The 18,007-nt window shown below is 35.5% G+C and overlaps 1 protein-coding gene across 1 annotated transcript in view; it reads left to right on the forward strand.

Annotated features, from left to right (window-relative positions):
* LOC102232037 (estrogen receptor beta-like) overlaps nucleotides 1–16,566 on the forward strand; it is a 30,160-nt gene extending 13,594 nt beyond the window's left edge. The window contains exons 4-9 of the mRNA XM_005803413.2: nucleotides 122–238; nucleotides 1,716–2,024; nucleotides 4,019–4,157; nucleotides 6,044–6,177; nucleotides 10,285–10,468; nucleotides 11,963–16,566. Coding sequence (XP_005803470.1) covers nucleotides 122–238; nucleotides 1,716–2,024; nucleotides 4,019–4,157; nucleotides 6,044–6,177; nucleotides 10,285–10,468; nucleotides 11,963–12,194 — 1,115 coding nt within the window. The 3' untranslated portion in view covers nucleotides 12,195–16,566. The remainder of the gene's footprint in view (nucleotides 1–121; nucleotides 239–1,715; nucleotides 2,025–4,018; nucleotides 4,158–6,043; nucleotides 6,178–10,284; nucleotides 10,469–11,962) is intronic.
* Nucleotides 16,567–18,007: the final 1,441 nt, after the last annotated feature.

An 18,007-nucleotide genomic window follows, 5' to 3' on the forward strand; every position in this document is an offset into this window, starting at 1 on the left:
CCATTAGACTGGAAAAATTAAAACGAGAGCAAAATATGGAAAATTAAACAATCAGTTTCTCTTCTTTTTCATTAAGTAACAAATTCACATCTTGTATGTTTTGTGTTTTTGTTTCTTTTAGGTCATAACGACTACATCTGTCCAGCAACCAATCAGTGCACTATAGATAAGAACCGACGCAAGAGCTGCCAAGCGTGCCGCCTTCGCAAATGCTACGAAGTTGGCATGACCAAATGTGGTTCGTTGTGCTTTTATTTTATTTCTTTAACTGCCAGTAACTAATCTGACATATATCCCACAGAAAAGAGTTTGTGGTATAATTTGAATTGATTGGAAAACTATTTTAATTATCAAATTATGTAAATGATATATGAGCTCGTTTTAAGTCAATAATTGCTTAATATTAATTGATGAAAAAGTACTATTCCCATTGGCAGATTATTTCACTTATAACGAGATAATAATCTGCAGGTGGAAATAGGTCTGGGTTGCTAGGTGACGGGCTGGGTTTGACTGGCGTTGCTAGGTAACGGCGCCAATGGAACTAGAACTTTTTCATCAATATTAAGGAATTATTTATTTAAATCGAGCTCCTACAGCTTGGTGGAAAGTTACTCGTAAGTTAGTTTTGTCTTATTTCAGGGGTAAAAAGATATTTGCACTAGAAATTAGACTATAAATACTTGGTAAGATTTTGTTTTTGCAGTGTACTTTTGCATTTTTATTAATGGAAACCAGAATATAACCTCCAAATCCTCTTGACATGTTTATAAATTACTTATGATGCGTATATTTTTTTCTTTTACATATTTTCCCAAAAAAAGTTTATTTTTGTGAAAAATGAAAATTAACACTGCAAAAACAAAATCTTACCAAGTATTTTTGTTCTAATTTCTTAGTGCAAATATCTTATTACACTTGAAATAAGATAAATACTAACTCAAAAGTTGTTTTTGTTTTTTTCAGCAAATATAGGAGCTTGATTTGACTAAATACTATTTCCACTGGCAGATTATTTTACTTTTATATAACAAGATATTTTCTCATGTTGTTAAAATAATCTGCAGGTAGAACTAGAACTGGGTTGCTAGGTGATGGGCTGGGCTTGGCTGGCGTTGCTAGGTAACAGTGACAGGGGAACTAGAACTTTTGGTAACACTTTATTTGACAGGGTGTGCGTAAGATTAACATAACATCTGTCATAAATATGAAGGAGTCTTTATGAATATCTATGACTGTTGTCATGAAGTGAGATTCGGTAAATAATGACACTTTTAATGCAAAGTTGCATAAAAAGTGTCAACTTTGCATTAAATTGTCATTATTTACAAAATCATACAAAGTTGACACTTTTAAAGGAACTTTTAGAGTAACTTTGCATTAAAAGTGTCATTACTTACTGAATACTTCATGACAACAGTCATAGACATTCATAAAGACTCCTTCATGTTTATGACAGTGTCATGTTCATAAGTCGTGTCAGTCTTATGGACACCCTGTCAAAGTTTTACCAAACTTTTTCATCAATATTAAGGAATTATTCACTTAAATTAAGCTCCTATATCTTGCTGAAAAGTTACTTGTAACTTAGTTTTATCTTATTTCAAGTGTAAAAAGATATTTGCACCAGAAATTAGACCAAAATGACTTGGTAAGATTTTGTGTTTTTACAGTGAAAAACCTGGAGTAATTAAGTGTGGGTTCTGGTTTTGAAGGGATCCGTAAGGAGCGTGGGAACTGCAGGAGCACGCTGGTGAGGCGAGTGACCCGGTTGTCCGCCCAGGGGCGAGTGAGCAGACCCAGGGTGTTAAGCCGGCCGGTGGAGAGTTCGTTAAACGAGCCTGTAGAACCTGGACTGACGCCGGAGCAGCTGATCGAGCGGATCGTGGAGGCGGAGCCGCCAGACATCTACCTCATGAAGGACATGAAGAGGCCGCTGACGGAAGCAGACGTGATGATGTCACTCACCAACCTGGCCGATAAGGAGCTGGTTCACATGATCAGCTGGGCCAAGAAGATTCCAGGTACGGGTCTGCGGTTCAGGTCGGCTAAAGCAGAACTTAAGATGTAACTTAGGGATCCACGTTTCACTTCCGGTTCCCATGTCTGAAGTTTAGTATCGACTGATCCGATTCAGTGAACTGACGCAAGACCTTCCTTTTTTTAGACCAACAGAAATGTTCTGAATTATAAATTTATTTGGTAATTTTGCACCAGTACAGCACATTTAATTTAAAATTTTTTTCTTTGTGTATTGAATTTCTTATTCTGGGACCTGAGTCCGAATTTCGTACCAAAAACAAGCAAAGGTGGTGCAACGGTAATATCTTCCTAAATATCTTCATCATGTTGGTCAAAAAACAACTTTAATTTGTTCATTTGGTGCAATTAGGAGTAAGAAAATAAGAAACTGAAAAAAATAGATTTTGTCTGGTTTTTTTTCTTTTTATGTGTTATATGTGATTATACTTTTAAAAAATATTTAATTGCAAAAAAATAGGTTGACTGCTTTCGTCAAACGTAAAAAAAAAAAAAAAAAACTACAAAAAAAAAAAAATGCTCCAGTTGGTTCAGAAAGTGCAATTAGGAATTTAAAAAATAATGTATCAAATACTTTATGGAGCCCAAAGGAAAATGAAATGTTGTAACTCATTAATTAAAATTCTTCAGTGTTACTGTAGATTAGCTCTAATCTAGCAGGAATAAATGCAGATATTTATCAGATCGGTGTAAATGGAGCAAAATGAATCTGTTACAGCAGCAAAATCTAAATATTTCATCTAATTAAATCTTTTATTCTCATGATTTATACAAAAAAAACCCATGCTAAGAAATTAATCCTGTAAATTAAATAGTTTTCATGTAAAATGGAGAGCCGCTGGTTTGTAGTTGGTAAAGATTTTGGAGTAATTAGTTTTTACTGGAGTGATCTGACACTTCTTACAAAATCATCTTCATGAGCAAAGTCCAGATCTGTGGTAATGTGATGAAACCGTTTGTGTCTGGTGAATCCAGCCATTGTCTCTGCTTTATGTAGCGTGTGAACCTTTCTCCTCGAATTAAAACGTAAAACTGAGCGAATGTTTGGAGCAAAACGGCGTTTTATCAAATTAGACTCTTTCAGGCTGAAATGAAATGACTCAACACCTTTTTACAGCTAATGTGAGCCGTTTGTGTTGAAGTCAGAGGTACAAATGTGCTTTACATGAGCAGAAAAATATCCAAAACAAACCAGTTTGTAAAATGAGTCTGGCTTTTTTTTTTTTGTTAAGCAGCTGGAATATTTTCTTTTCACATTCGGAGGCGTTTGCTGTCAGTCGGTCATGACTGCGATGCCTCAGACTTCCTCAGCACGTCGTTGACAGAAACCGTCTCTGTAGCTTCGTCACGATGCTACAGAACAGGAATTAAAAAAATAATAAATCTGACTTTAATCTCAGGATTATGACTTTTCACAAAATTCTAACTTTGCTCAAAATCAAGTCAAGTTTTATTTTGCATAGCGCCTTTCAGCAACAAAAGCTTAACATCATAAAAATACAAAGTCATTGGACACAGTCAACAATTGCTCTCAACATTCTGACTTTTCCTCAGAATTATGATTTTTCATCTCAAATTTTCTGAGAATTTTGACTTTTCATCTCAGAATTCAGACATTTAATCTCAGAATTATGACTCTTCCTCTCAAATGTTCCTTCTTTTGCTCTCAGAAGTCAGATTTCTGAGTCTGGTTTTTCGTTCAAAATGCCTCAAAGCCAAACTAAAAACAGATCAAGACAGAAAAAGCTCCGACTCCAACCCGACCACTAAGTTCTTGGTTTTTACTGCGATGCCTGACTTTAGTCTCTTCTTATTAAACAGCTCTAATTCTGCGAATTCAATGCCATCCTTAGATTTCTGCTTCTGTTTACATCAGTACTGACATCTTTAATTGCGTTAAACGTTTTTCAGGAGTTTCATGGTCGGTTTGCACCATCAGCAGGGAGACGTTAACTCAAACTGACGTCGTTCTCCTCAGGCTTTGTGGAGCTCTGTCTGCTGGACCAGGTCCATCTGCTGGAGTGCTGCTGGCTGGAGGTGCTGATGATGGGATTGATGTGGAGATCCTTGGACCATCCAGGGAAACTCATCTTCTCCCCCGACCTCTGCCTGAGCCGGTACCACTACCGCTTTGATTCAGATCGTAATTATTACGGTTGATTTTCTGTTTTATTGCGTTGATTTGAAGATTTTCTCAAAGGTTTCCAAACGCATCACAAGCAAAATCTCTTCTCTGCACCGAGTCAAAGTTCTAAATGCCAACTTCAACCCTTGTGAGTGGAGAATGAGTGAAAGCACAGATGGATGCCAGGAAACGAAGCGTTCTGCATGAGGAACCAGAACATCTCATTCTAGACGGTCAAACATCAGAGCCAGAATTCCACACGGAGCGCTCTGAATGCCACCAAAGAAAACCTAACTATTGTTGAGACGCGGCTTGTTAGAGGACATTTAACCAAATATTTCAGTCGGTGCGTTTATATTTTAGGGCTACAGTTAACGATTATTTGAGTAATTGATTCATCTACCGATTATTTGTACAAGTACAGGGATAAACATTGGACACATTCTGCAGATTTTTCATGTATACAATATTAGAAATACATTAAATATCCAAATAACTTAATTCATTTTTGAATAAGAAAATATATTTTTTAATCTAAAATTCTAATTTTGTATATTTTTCATACAGTTTTGGGATAATGATTAGAAAATGTCCTGTTTTGAGTCAATTAATTACTAAATTATTTGAAGATTACTTCAGAAATCGATTTATAACGATTAATCATTTCTGATCTTGTATGTTTGATCCTGTATTGATTAGAGAAAAAAACACACTGAATTTAAATTTGTGCGCCCGCACTGCAAAACAACAAAACAGAAACTAAATCTTACGAAGTATATTTGTTCTGGTTTTTAGTGCAAATATCTTAGAAAAATTAAATAAGACAAAATTAACTCACAAATAACTTTAAAGCAAAAGTAGGAGCTTTTTTGCGTCAATTATTGATTTAATATTGGCAACAAAAGTACTAGTTCCACTTATTTTATATAGATAAAATATATTTTATGCCTTATTTTCATCATATTTGTTTTCATTGTACAATTTTAGATGGAAATATTTCTTCTTTAAATTTTGTTGTGGCTTGACTTGTTTTTTAATTCCTGAAGTATATATTTGTATTTTTTAAAACATCAGTAAAAATACAAATACTGATATTTCTGTAGATTATAGCAGTGTTTTAATTTTATAACAATGCTTTGCTATAAGATTATTTCACTTAACATTTTTCTCAAGTTACTTATAATTTAGTTCTGTCTTATTTCAAGTTTCAAGATATTTGCATTAAAACTAGACAAAAATAATTTGCTACAAAAAACTCAGAAAGTTTGATAAATATCAGAAATTTTATTTAAAAAATCATGGAAATTTTTGAGTTTGAAAAATTCCAAAAGATGCTAGAAAAAAACTACAATTTTGATAAATCTCAGAAATTTTATAGAAAAAAAACATGGAAATTTGAGTTTGAAAGATCTAAAATTGTCATTTCCATGCACTGCAAAAAGTATTACAAAATATTTTTTTGTCTAGTTTTATCTCCTTTTCTCATTAATATTAAGTAATTATTGACTCCTATATCTTCCTGGAAAGTTACTCATAAGTTAGTTTTCTCTTATTTCAAGTGAACTGAGATATTTGCACTAAACTGAACCAAAAATACTTGGTAAGATTTTGTGATTTTGCAGTGTGATGAGTCGGTGCAAATTGCACGTAAATTTTATTGCCATATTTGTGCAGATATACAGACACGACACTGCAAACGATTAACTTTCATTGTTGTGATTATTTAAAATGGCTCTGATCAGGTTTTCTCCAGGCTTTCTAACCTTTTCTTTGGATTTTTTGCTCTGGTTCTGATAGATTGATTGTCCTGAATCGTTCTGCATAAATACCAGCGTTTGCAGCGGGATCTGTGTGTGTGTGTGTGTTTGTGTGTGGCAGGGAGGAGGGCAGCTGCGTCCAGGGCTTCGTGGAGATCTTTGACATGCTGATCGCCGCCACGTCCAGAGTGAGAGAGCTCAAGCTGACGAGGGAGGAGTACGTCTGCCTCAAGGCCATGATCCTCCTCAATTCCAGTGAGTGAAGCGCGTCTGTGTGGGCCGACGTTCGCTGCTGCTGACGTCACGGATGAAACATGGCGGCACGTTTCACTGGAGGCTCAGCAGGAGCCAAGAATAAAAAAACTCAAAAAAACAGCCTTTTCTGCTCCGACGAATACAATGTTTCATCACAGTTTGTTTTATTTTACTGAATGTAAAGAAAGCAATAAGTAAAACATTCAGCCTGGATGTGTTTGTTTAGAGGAATTTATTTTTAAAAAATTGGAGTTTTAGGAATTTTTTGGTCATGTGAGATTTTATACAAGAAAGAAAACAATCAAGGATTATCAAAACTGCTCCGATTTGTGGTTTAACTACAGATATTTTAAGTTGAACACAAAATTTTACAAAAGAAGATTAAGACCTCAGGAAAGAAAAAAAAACATTTTACAGAAATGGGACTTTAAAAATTCTGACAATTTCAGAATTTTGTCTTTATTTGTTTAATTCTGACTTTTTCTCAGACTTTGACTTTAATCCCAGAATTTTGGCTTTTTTTCCTCAGAATTTTTACTTTTATCTAAGAATCCTGATTCCCTCCTCCCCTTCAAATTTTGACTTTAATCCCAGAATTTTGACATTTTTTAAAAACTTTTATCTCAGAATTCAGATTTTGTTTCTTTTTCCCCCTCTCGAATTTTGACTTTTATCTCGCATTTCGACCTTAATCTCAGAATTTTGACATTTTTAAAATAATTTTTTATCTCAGAATTCAGTTCCCCCCCCCTTCAAATTTTGACTTCAATCTCAGAATTTTGACTTTTAATGCTGCTGTAGCAGGTTAATTTTTCTCTATTTACACCAGAGATGCACCAATCTGATAAATATCTATATTTATTCCTGCTAGATTAGCGCTAATCTACAGCAACACTGAAGAATTTTAGTCAATATGAGTTACAACAACATTTCATTTTCCTTTGGGATCGATAAAGCATTTGATATGTTATTTTTTTAAATTCCTAATTGCACTTTCTGAACCAACTGGAAAAAAAAATTTGTAGTTTTTTTTTTAATCTCAGAATTTTGACATTTTTTAAAAACTTTTATCTCAGAATTCAGAGTTTTTTTCTTTTTTCCCACTTCAAATTTTGACTTCAATCTCAGAATTTTGACTTTTAATCTAAGAAAAAAAGTAATTCTCGCTTGTTCTTTCCCAGCGGCCCTAATCCTCTTCCATAAAGTTTTACTTTGCCGTCTTAAAATGACTTTAATGTTCTGGAAGAAATCCTCTCTGGAGGACATTTCTTACACATTTGCTCTGACGCGTGTCTTATTCGCCTCTTTAGCGTCTCTTTTGCTGCCTTAGGTGAGAATGACATGGAACGCCACAAACATCTGGACTGTTTAACATTTTATTGCTTCTTCGAAATACGCCTGAGTCGGCAGAATCCTCCAAATAGTTCTGAGAAGAGATTTTTGTCTTGTTCAAAAAAAAAAGAGGGAGAAAAATGTAGCAAAGGCCCTGAATGCTCCTAGAAATGCAGCTTGAGGCAAAGTTGGCAAAATTACCAGTGATGAAACGGCAGTTTCACCGTTTCACGGCGGCAGGAAGAGGAAATGATCAACAACCGCCAGGAGATTCCTGAGGAAGGCAGGCGGTCCAAACCCAGCAGGTTTCAGTTCAGCAGTGATAATATTTTAATAAAAGAAACCTCTTATAATCGGTAATGATAATCCAGGGTTTCCTCTACATGTAATTGATCAACAATACAGAATAAAAGCCACCACTCCTTCAGAAATAAGTTGCTTTATATACATGTTAAAACAACAAAAGGAAGTGATCGATTTGCCTGAAGTGAATTTAAATATTATGAAACATTAAAAATGACTTTATTTTGAAAAACCAACACCGCTGGCTGCTGTGCGCTGCGACGCTTTCGGGAATGAAGAAGGAGTTTGAGTAGAGGGAGAGAAAAGGCGACTGATCGGCACCAAAGGAAGGTTGAGTTGAATTTACTTTTAGTTCAAACCTTGAAAATGTGAAACTAATGTTGATGTTTGTTGCTTTTGAACAGCAACGATGTAGTTAGTCAATATAGTTTGGCCTTCATGTATAAAAATAAATGAATAAATCCTAGAGGAAACCCCGTAATAATTATTGTAGACAGAAAAAAGGAGTAAATTTTCACCAAAAAAAATCTAAAAAAACCCCAAAAATGCTTAAAAAATCCTGAAATGTTCATATATCCTCAAAATTTTTAAAGGGGGAAAAATATGGACATTTTTGAGTTTTAAAGATCTAAAAATTGATAGAAATTATTTTTGACTTGAGAAATTTTATAGAAAAAAAACTAAGGAAATTGCTGAGTAAAAATCTAAAATTTGATTTAAAAAAACGGCTCTGAGTTTTTTACTAGGAAAAATTCCAAGTAAAAAAAATTCCTAAGTCTTTGAAATTCTCAAAAAAAATCTTTACTTTTAAAACTCAGAAGTTTGAAAACCTAAAATTTGCGAGAAAAACTCAAAGTCAGAGATTTCCCTTTTCTCAAGAAGTTCTGAGTTTTTCGGATGTTTTTCCCCTGGACTACAATGGTCCTCATCACTGCTAAAATTGGGACTCTGGATGATAAAATCAGTAAAAAGAAACATGTTTGTAAAACTGAATTATTACTTCAAGCCTAAATCTGCTGGGAATAATTTATTGTAATTAAATAGCAGCTCATAAATAAAATGAGCCAAAGAGCTGAACTGGATTCATTAGGAAAAGCTGAGGTAAAATATCTGACACTCTGAAGTTTGAGTGACTTTTGGACATTCCTTAAAGTCCAGCATAGTTTGGTTTCAGAAGATTTTCCATCCGAGTTGCCAGGCTTGACCTCCATTAAAACCTGTAGTTTATAAAAGTGAGGAGCTGCTTCTCTACTAAACACTAAGGGTTTTTCTCATGAAGCAGTTTGATAATCATGAGACTTCAGTTTGCATCAAAAGTGACATTTTGTGTTCAGTTTGAATAAGTCTTGAGCTCTTAAAGCATATATATTTACAGTTGTAACCTTACATGCGGCGGTTTGATTGGAGCAAAAAATGACACGACGGCATGTCCAGCAGATCCAGCATCCTGACGCGAACCCAATGTGCAGACGGAATGCAGAGTGGAAAAAAACTCAGCAGCGCTCTGTGGGTGTCTTTATGCCAAATCTGGGGCATAAAGGCAGCTTCTTCAGGGAGACATGAAGCACCTCTTCACTTGTTTTTATGCTCTATAAGTGATAAACTTGACGGGGAACATTAACCCTCTATGGCATGGCGTTGCCCTCAGGCAACAAACCACATAGCTGTACCTCACATTGCTCCTTTATTTTATTTTTTGGGGGGCATGATTTTTGACATATTTTTGTCCAAAAAATAGTTCTTTTATGAATATAGTTTTTGTTTGATTTGTATTTCATTTCTCATAATCAGTGTAGACAATCTTGGTGTTCTAGACCAATGTTACCCTGAGGCAACAAACCCAAATCTGGTTCCAGGAGGTGTCAGAGTCCGATTTTATGATTGACATGTAATTAGGGACCACCAAGCTCCCAAAGAATGCAGGAAAATATTTCTTCCCCACAAAAATAAAAAGTCATGCCATAGAGGGTTAAGCTGTGTGAAAGACGGATTAGCAGGACTCTGGTTGTAATTTTAGCAGTTCTGCAGCTGCTGACTGCAGGATGTGGTCATAATGCGTATTCTGAGAAGGAAATGTGTTCAAGTGCTTTTAAGAGATTTACTACATAATGAATTTGTTCACAGCAAATCCATATCGGATCCTTTGAGTGCTTTGTTTTCCGGTCCGATCATTTGATCGCTGACCTCCATAAACACAAGCTGCGTCTGTCTTTGGTGTTTCACCATCGCGCACTTCTCAATCCGTTTTGCATGCGATTGGTCACAAGAAAAATAATTTATCTGTTTCATTTTCATTTGAATAGAAGCTGAAATAATTATTTTTACATGTTTATTACGTTTCACCACAGGAATCAAATGAGGTCAATTTTCCGCTCTCATTTTAAGCTTCGCTGTAGCTGTAGACTTTTCGTCGTCGTTTCTTGGACAATTGGAGTTTGCGCGGCTAGCTGTGATCTTTGTTTTTGTGACCAGACATGTGCCTGAGCTCAAACGAAGGCAGCGAGGAGCTGCAGAGTCGCTCCAAGCTGCTGCGCCTGCTGGACTCGGTCACCGACGCTCTGGTGTGGGCCATCGCCAAAAGCGGCCTGACCTTCCGCCAGCAGTACACGCGCCTCGCCCACCTCCTGATGCTGCTCTCACACATCCGCCATGTCAGGTAAACTGCTCACTGACGCCGTGATGCTGCAAAAACACTTTAATGTTGGACTGACACAAAATGGTGCAAAACGTGTGAAGAAGCGGAAGGGAAGAAGATGCAGATGTACAGCAAATAAAAGTGAAAACCATGTAACAGCAGCATCATGCTGTGGGGCCATCAGAGTTTAGGAGAAGATGGATGGAATTAAATAAAGAGTCATTCTGGTAGAAAACCTCCTGGAGGCTACAAAAATGGTTACATTTAGAGCAATAGCTTGGAACACGGTGAATATTTAAAGGGGATTTATTATACAAAATTCATATTTTGGACATTTTTATACGTTTCTACTGCTTCTAAATCAGCCCAAGTGTTGAAAAAAATCCACCCAGTTTTTGTTTAGCAATGGGTTAATATCTTTGGTGTTAATTCAAAAACCTTCAGATTGTTACCTAGCAACCCACGCTGAGCTCCAGCATGTTTGGTCAGCTGCACAATGGCTGCTGAAAAAGACAAGTGGTTTGTTGTCGACTTACAATCCAGAAACCACTTATTACATTCTTGTTGGTTGTGCAGGAGGCAATACTAATGCTTTTCAACGCTGTACGGTTGTATGATTGTGAATCTGTTTGCAGACATTTTCACAAGTGAGTGTAAATGTTGATTTGGGGCCGAGGGCAGCAGCAGCTTATTTGGGTTTAGAGGACAAAGCCATCATCTAAGAATGAGATGGTTGAGTCCCCAAAACTAAAGTAAGAGTAAGAGCAGCACTACTTAATATTTTTACTCGAGAGTAAAAAAAAGTATCTGGTAAAAGGTATTGGGTAACTGATCAAAATATGAATATTTAAAAATTACATCATCAGATGAACCAAAATATAAAGTTAAGTGGAAATTTTGGTACTTTTAAGAACCAAAATGACAATAATTCATATAAGTAACAAAAACAAGTTTCCAAATTAATGTTTCATTAAAAAACTTATGAAATTGGTTGGCGTGCTGTGGTGGCGCAGGGACAAAGCACGGCCCAACTATTGTGGCGTTAGTCCTCGTGGCGGTGGTCACAGGTTCGATTCCCGGCCTGGTGACATTTGCTGCATGTCTTTCCTCTCTGATTACCCCGTTTCCTGTCGAACGACTTTCAAATAAAGGCCACTAGAGCCAACAAAACCTAAAAAGAAAAAAACAACTTTGACAAAAACTGCAGGTTTGTGTTTGAATTCTCAGTTAAAACATGTTTGTTTTTCATTCAGTGGGTAGAAAATTCAGAAATTTTACTCAAGTAAAAGTAGAAACTAGAGTGTAGTAAAAATACTCCTAAAAGTATATTTTTGTCAAAAAACTTACTTTGTACTTTTAGTCCAGACGTTTTTTTTCTCTCTTCATGACGCATTTTTTGACTTGCACCTATAATCCGGTAAATACGGTAATCCCAGTAGCATGGATTATATTTTGTAGTTGTTTTTAAGGTGTGAAAACTTATAACTTGTTGGCCTTTCTTCTTCCAATGTGCAGTAACAAAGGCATGGACCACCTGCACTGCATGAAGATGAAGAACATCGTGCCTTTGTACGACCTGCTGCTGGAGATGCTGGACGCTCACATCATGCACAGCTCCCGCCTCCCTCGCCGGCCCGCTCAGCAGGAGTCCACGGATCAGCCGGAGCCGGCGTCTGGCGGCGGCCCATCCAACACCTGGACTCCCAGCAGCGCTGGAGTCGGGGTCGAAGCCCAGTGTTCAGATTAAAGCTCGGATCCGACGACCTCTCACAGGACCGACGCTTTTCGGGAGCAGTCTGCAAAGACCGAGAGCAGGAATCTCTGACCACTGGTGAATCTTCAACACACTGTGCACTGCTGCTGGTGAGTTCTCAGAGGATGGACCGGACCTGGAAACAAACCGTCATTCTGACACGCAGCATCAGCACTTTCAACTTCTGAACTCTTGCTTCTAACATATAGGGCATCATATTAATCATCGTGGATCACTCAGCCTTCACCGTGACATACAGTGGTACGTTATTTTACTCCTGTAGAGTTGCTTTGTCACAACTTTTAATAGCAAAAAGAACTTGATTAGATTCAAATAGTATTTTTTTCTATGATTTTATTTACTGAGAGGAAAAAAGAGCTTTGCAAACCAACCTGGACCTATGTGAAAAAGTACATTTCTCAAAGTTTTTATATAACAATTATCCAAAGATGAGTCAAAGAATAATCCACGAGTTCACAAAAAAATTTAAAATAGATCTACAGTAGTGCAGGCCCCACTTATCTTAAAGGTCAGAGTTCATGATTCAAAAATTAGAACAAAAAATGGGCAAAAATAAATTTAAAGGCCCCTCTTATAAAATTTGTTCCAAATATTATTCTTAAAGTAAAAAGCTTAATTTTGGAGGGACCTAAATCTGACAGATTTGCGGCAATTAATCGTTAACTGGAGTATCAAGACTAAAAAAAAGGCAATTTGCTGAAAGAGCAACATATTCAAATACAAAACGGTCTTAAAAGTTATACATTTTGCATAAAAGATTAAATAATTTCTTTAAACATGTTCTAGTCAAAACTTAAGTGGAAAATCTGCAGAATGCAATTTTTTTTATCTGATTATTCATCAAAATAATTAAGAGTAAAAAAACATGGAAGCTTATTCACTCTTTGCAACTACGTCACTAAATCACCGGAGGCGCCATGATGGACGTCGGAAGTGAGGATGGGAGTACTGGACAGAGCAACTGGAAAATGTTTTGGTCAGTTCATTCGTGGTTTCTACTTGTTAGAATCGAGATAATTTGTCCGTGAACGTAACACAGCTGGTTGGGCTCACAGACGGTGATATTTACAGAACTAGTGGAACCTTCCTCGCCTGGTTGTCACCTTCTAGTACGACACAGAATAAATCCGTCTTCACAATGTGGCTTCTAACTGCATGCAAGGGGCCCACAGCTGAAAAATCAAAGAAGACACGGCTGGTGTCGTGACTGAGCGGCCAGCCATGAACACCAACTGACCCACTCACAGGCCCAACCACGAGAAAACTTTACTAATTATTTTCGTACATGTTAGATGTTCTTGCAGTTATTAATAGTTGAACTAGAAAAATATGACCCCAAGTTAAAAAAAAAAAAAAAAAAGTATTGACGAGCTGCTTCGTGGGGGAAGCCGTGAGAATGCCTGAAGGACCCGTTGCATGCAGTTACTCATCACACCACTAGGCGGCTCTAAACAAATGCATCGATTAAAAATCTCATTATTAATACATACTATTATTATTATTATTTTGGGTCAAATTTACATATACATAAATTAGCTTAGAAACCGACCCATGCATTGATCAAATGACCGACTCTGCCTGAATTCACACCACATGATTTATGTCACTGTGTCATAATCAGCGTTTCCCTTTAAACCGGAGCAGCACTAAAAACCAGATGCTAATCATTTTCTTCCATACATGCTAGGCTACATGACGGTGCGGCACTGTCTCCATGGTTACCAGCGGTTAGACGCCACAGTGCGATATTTGATATCTGTCATCATAAATACTTATAAAGTAAATGAACATTAATCTTCTTGCCTTGTAAAAAGTGTTCGCTGCGAATCAGTGATTTCACTGACAGTGATTATGATTGACGGCTGAGATCTTTTCTTTAAAAGTTATACAATAAAATGACAAGTTTGGTTTCTATCCCTGTCTATTTGTGCAGGCCCCCTAGGACCATTTTTAAAGTGAAATCAACTAAATAGAAGCGATATTAGGTTATAGATGTCGGTTTTTAGACAGGCTCTAAAGGAGCACGATGGTCCATCATGGCGGAGTGGGCGGAGTTCTGGAGTCCGTGACGTCACGTACAAAGAGTCAACAGTTTCACATAAAATCAGGTTGGATGTTTTGGTTACTCCTCTGAATAAATTAAATCATATTTTTTCTATTATATTACATTTAATTTAATCTGGAATATAAAAGTTTGACAAAAAACATTAAATAAACTTTTTCACTGTACAACAAGACTTGTATTCTTGGAAGTAATAACATTTTCTGCATAAATGACATAAAACCACTAGATTTCTACATCACTACTCACAGCTTTATTGTTTTTTACTGCAGTGTGATTTGTGAACAGAAATGCCTTAAAAACCTGTTAGAATTTTAACAGAAACCAGAATTTTTGTGTTCTTCTTTTTTGTTGCTGTTAATCCTTTAAAAATTGAAGTATTATGAATCAACGAGGCATAAAACAGGATCTGGCGGACAGAAATGTGCACTTATGACAAAAAAAACAAAACAAGAACGATTCTTAAACAGAGAAGAAAAAGCTGCTATTAGAGCTCCAACCAATAAAGTACCACTTTGGTGAAATCTTCTTTTAAATATTGGTTAAAAAAGTTATTTTTGTCACTTTTTGAGGTAATTTTATAATTGCCTGAAATTATAAAGGACAACCCACAACCAAGGACGTGGGTTGTCCTTGGTCCAACCCACGTATCCTCAGGTCACTTCAGCTACAAAACAAACAAAATGTTAAAGGCTTTTCCCCTTTAGCCTGTTTTACTGAACTGGAAACTTTTTTTAGAAGTATCGTTTTAAGTCGAGTTTATGCAAATAGACAGTTTTTAAGTGTCTGAAGCCAAGCAGATATAAGATTTTGAAATAAAAGATGGCGATGTCATCATCGTGTAACTCATGGCCTACAAAAACTGACTGCAGAATAATCTGTTCGGTTACTTTAGGTGAATTTTACATGGCGGAGTTCTCTGTCCGTGTTTATCAAATTCAACAAATTCGATGAGATGGAGAAATTAAAAAAACAATTTAAAGCCGAGGTACAGTATGCTGAGGAAGCCGTAACTGTGAATCTACACTGCTTTAGATCTATAACAAACCAGAATTTTATGCATTTTTTTAATATATAACTTTAAGGTTTGGCAGTTTGGATGATTGTTGGGTTTTAGGAACTACAGTGTGTCAAACCTCAGATTCTCAAGTTCAGAAAATGTGATAAATGCCAGGAAATATTAAAAAATCACTTGTAATGGAAGACAATATTTACACCTAAACACACAGTATAAGGTCTTAAAATAAACAATGCTGAGCCTGGCAGCCCGCCAGGCTTATAATACACCAGGAGAAACCCTGGAAATATTAACATATTATTAAATATGCATTTACTTAAATAGTCCCAATCTAATAAAGTTAAAACTTAAAACAGGAAGTTTATTGTCTTTTATATACAGCTACAATCTTTCATCTTGTTTCACTTTCTCCATTTTTATGACTCAATAATTAAATACTTAACTCTTCAATGTAAAGAGGAAAAGTTTTGCTTCATAAACTTAACACTTTGCTTTGAATATCAAAGTTTAACATCAGAGCAGATGATACTTTTTATAAACAGTAAAAACTATTTGGAACTTGGATTTGTAGTTTAAGCAAAGTAATGGGTATAATTTAACAGAGGAAGTTGATGAATTCATTTAAGATGAAGCTTATTTTGTAATCCATTTTTAACAGAAAATACTTGCTGAAGTGTCCAAAGCATAAATAAATATCTGCCACTAACTGGTTCAACTGATTTTTACAAAAAATGCAAATGAAAGTTAGGATATCGGTTCCAACAGAACCCCTGTTATTTCTGAAAGTTTATTTTTTTAACGTCCATTTGTGCCTCGTTAAAAACGTTTTACGGTAACAAAGCACTTGCATGTATGGATTAAAGGAATACAACAAAAAGGAATGAATAAAACGCATAATTGTAGACAGAAAATAATAACTTTTGTAACTAAAATTGAAGCTCAATTGCAATATTTTCTAGATTTATTTGGGGTTATTCGTCTCCACTTTGCGTTTTATTGTGAATTTCAGCTGTTGGATCAAAGTGTATTCCTTTTTGTTTTGTTCTAAAGTTGGGCGAGATGAAGGTGATTTCTGTGATATTCTGCAGCTTTGACAATCACTTTAATATTTACGGTTATTTACCACAAACTGGTCTCTGGACTTCTGCCTATTTCTCACCTTAAAACAAACCGTATTATGGTTGTGTAGGAAAAAAAAAACAGAAAACTGTCGATCTTTGTTCATTTCTGGTGAAAACTTTTAGTAATAAATGTTCAAACCTGTATTGTCTGTCGCCTTCTGTTGATTAATGTTATTAAATCAGGCAAATGGAGAATGAAGGAAAACAATTAGGATTTACTAACAGAAAATCAGTCATAAATAAAAAGCATTACATTCTCTACACAAATATATAACCCAAACATGAAACACGATGAAATGTTGAATGTATAAAAACAAACATTATGGAGCTCTGTGTCATTTTAAAGAAAAATCCGGTTTAAATCTGACCTCTGAATCAGTAATAAAAACAATAAGTCAGATTTTAAAAAGCTGGAATATGATAAAACAAAATGCATGGCGATATAAAATGGCTCTGCTTAGTCCAGATGTTTTAAACAAAAAACCTGTACAAACACAAGCCTTATTTTTAAAACGAGTCAGGCAGTTTTACCATCTTCATTTTTAAAATTTCTCCTTTTGATTTACAGTTTTTAAGCCTCTGAATGACAAATTGAAAAAGCATAAATCGATATTAATAAAAATTTAATGTTGGGGAAAATTTGATTTGATCTCAAAGAATGTCGAGATTTGAACCAATTTTCAAAAACAATTGCAAATTGTAACGTTTTGTCACATTACAGCTAAAAATTTCCAATGTTTTTACTGGGATTTTGTGTGATAGAAAATTATCAGAAATAAAAATACATATTCAGAAAATTTCTAACAAAATCCAGTGTTACTAATTAGAACTTTTTAATTTCCATTTCTGGAAAGGTGGAAACACAAAGTTGAATTCAACAACTTTGATTTTTATTTGCAGAACATTTTCAAAACATTTCTCAGTTATGCACGACTTTGTTGGTCCAATTAAAATATATTGATTTTAGTTGTAAATTTTTAGAAATAGTATAAATACATTTGCAAATGTTACTATTTGTGTCAAATAAAGAAACATTTAAATAGATTTTTTTAAAAGAGAACCTATTATGCCAAATGTACTTTTTGAACTTCCATTTGATTCTCTACTGCTTCTAAAAACAAACATAAAAAAATCACCCAGCTGGTTTTTTGGCGTCTGGAAAACGAGCCTCCCGTTATTGCGTCACTGCACTGTTACCTAGCAACCAGCACATTTGGTCAGCTGGTTTTACAGCCATGGAATAAACTAAGAGGCCACTGCGCTGAACCAAAACCTCCTGGTTATTCCACCAAATATTGGTTTCTGAACTCTTCCTGAGTTAAATCATCAGCATTGTTGCTTCTAAATTAAAATGAACTTGTTTTCTTTGCATTATTTGAGGTCTAAAAACACTGCATCTTTTTTGTTATTTTGACCATTTCTCATTTTCTGCAGATAAAAACTAAATTATTGCTTGTAATTTCAGAGACATGTCAGTAGTTCATAGAATAAAACAATGTTCATTTTACTCAAACATAAACCTATAAAAAGTAAAATCAGAGAAACTGATCATTTAAATTTTTTCCAGAGTTGTATGTGCTGTACA

Source organism: Xiphophorus maculatus, chromosome 15, assembly GCF_002775205.1.
Source record: "Xiphophorus maculatus strain JP 163 A chromosome 15, X_maculatus-5.0-male, whole genome shotgun sequence".
In the NCBI taxonomy this organism is placed as follows: Eukaryota; Metazoa; Chordata; class Actinopteri; order Cyprinodontiformes; family Poeciliidae; genus Xiphophorus; species Xiphophorus maculatus.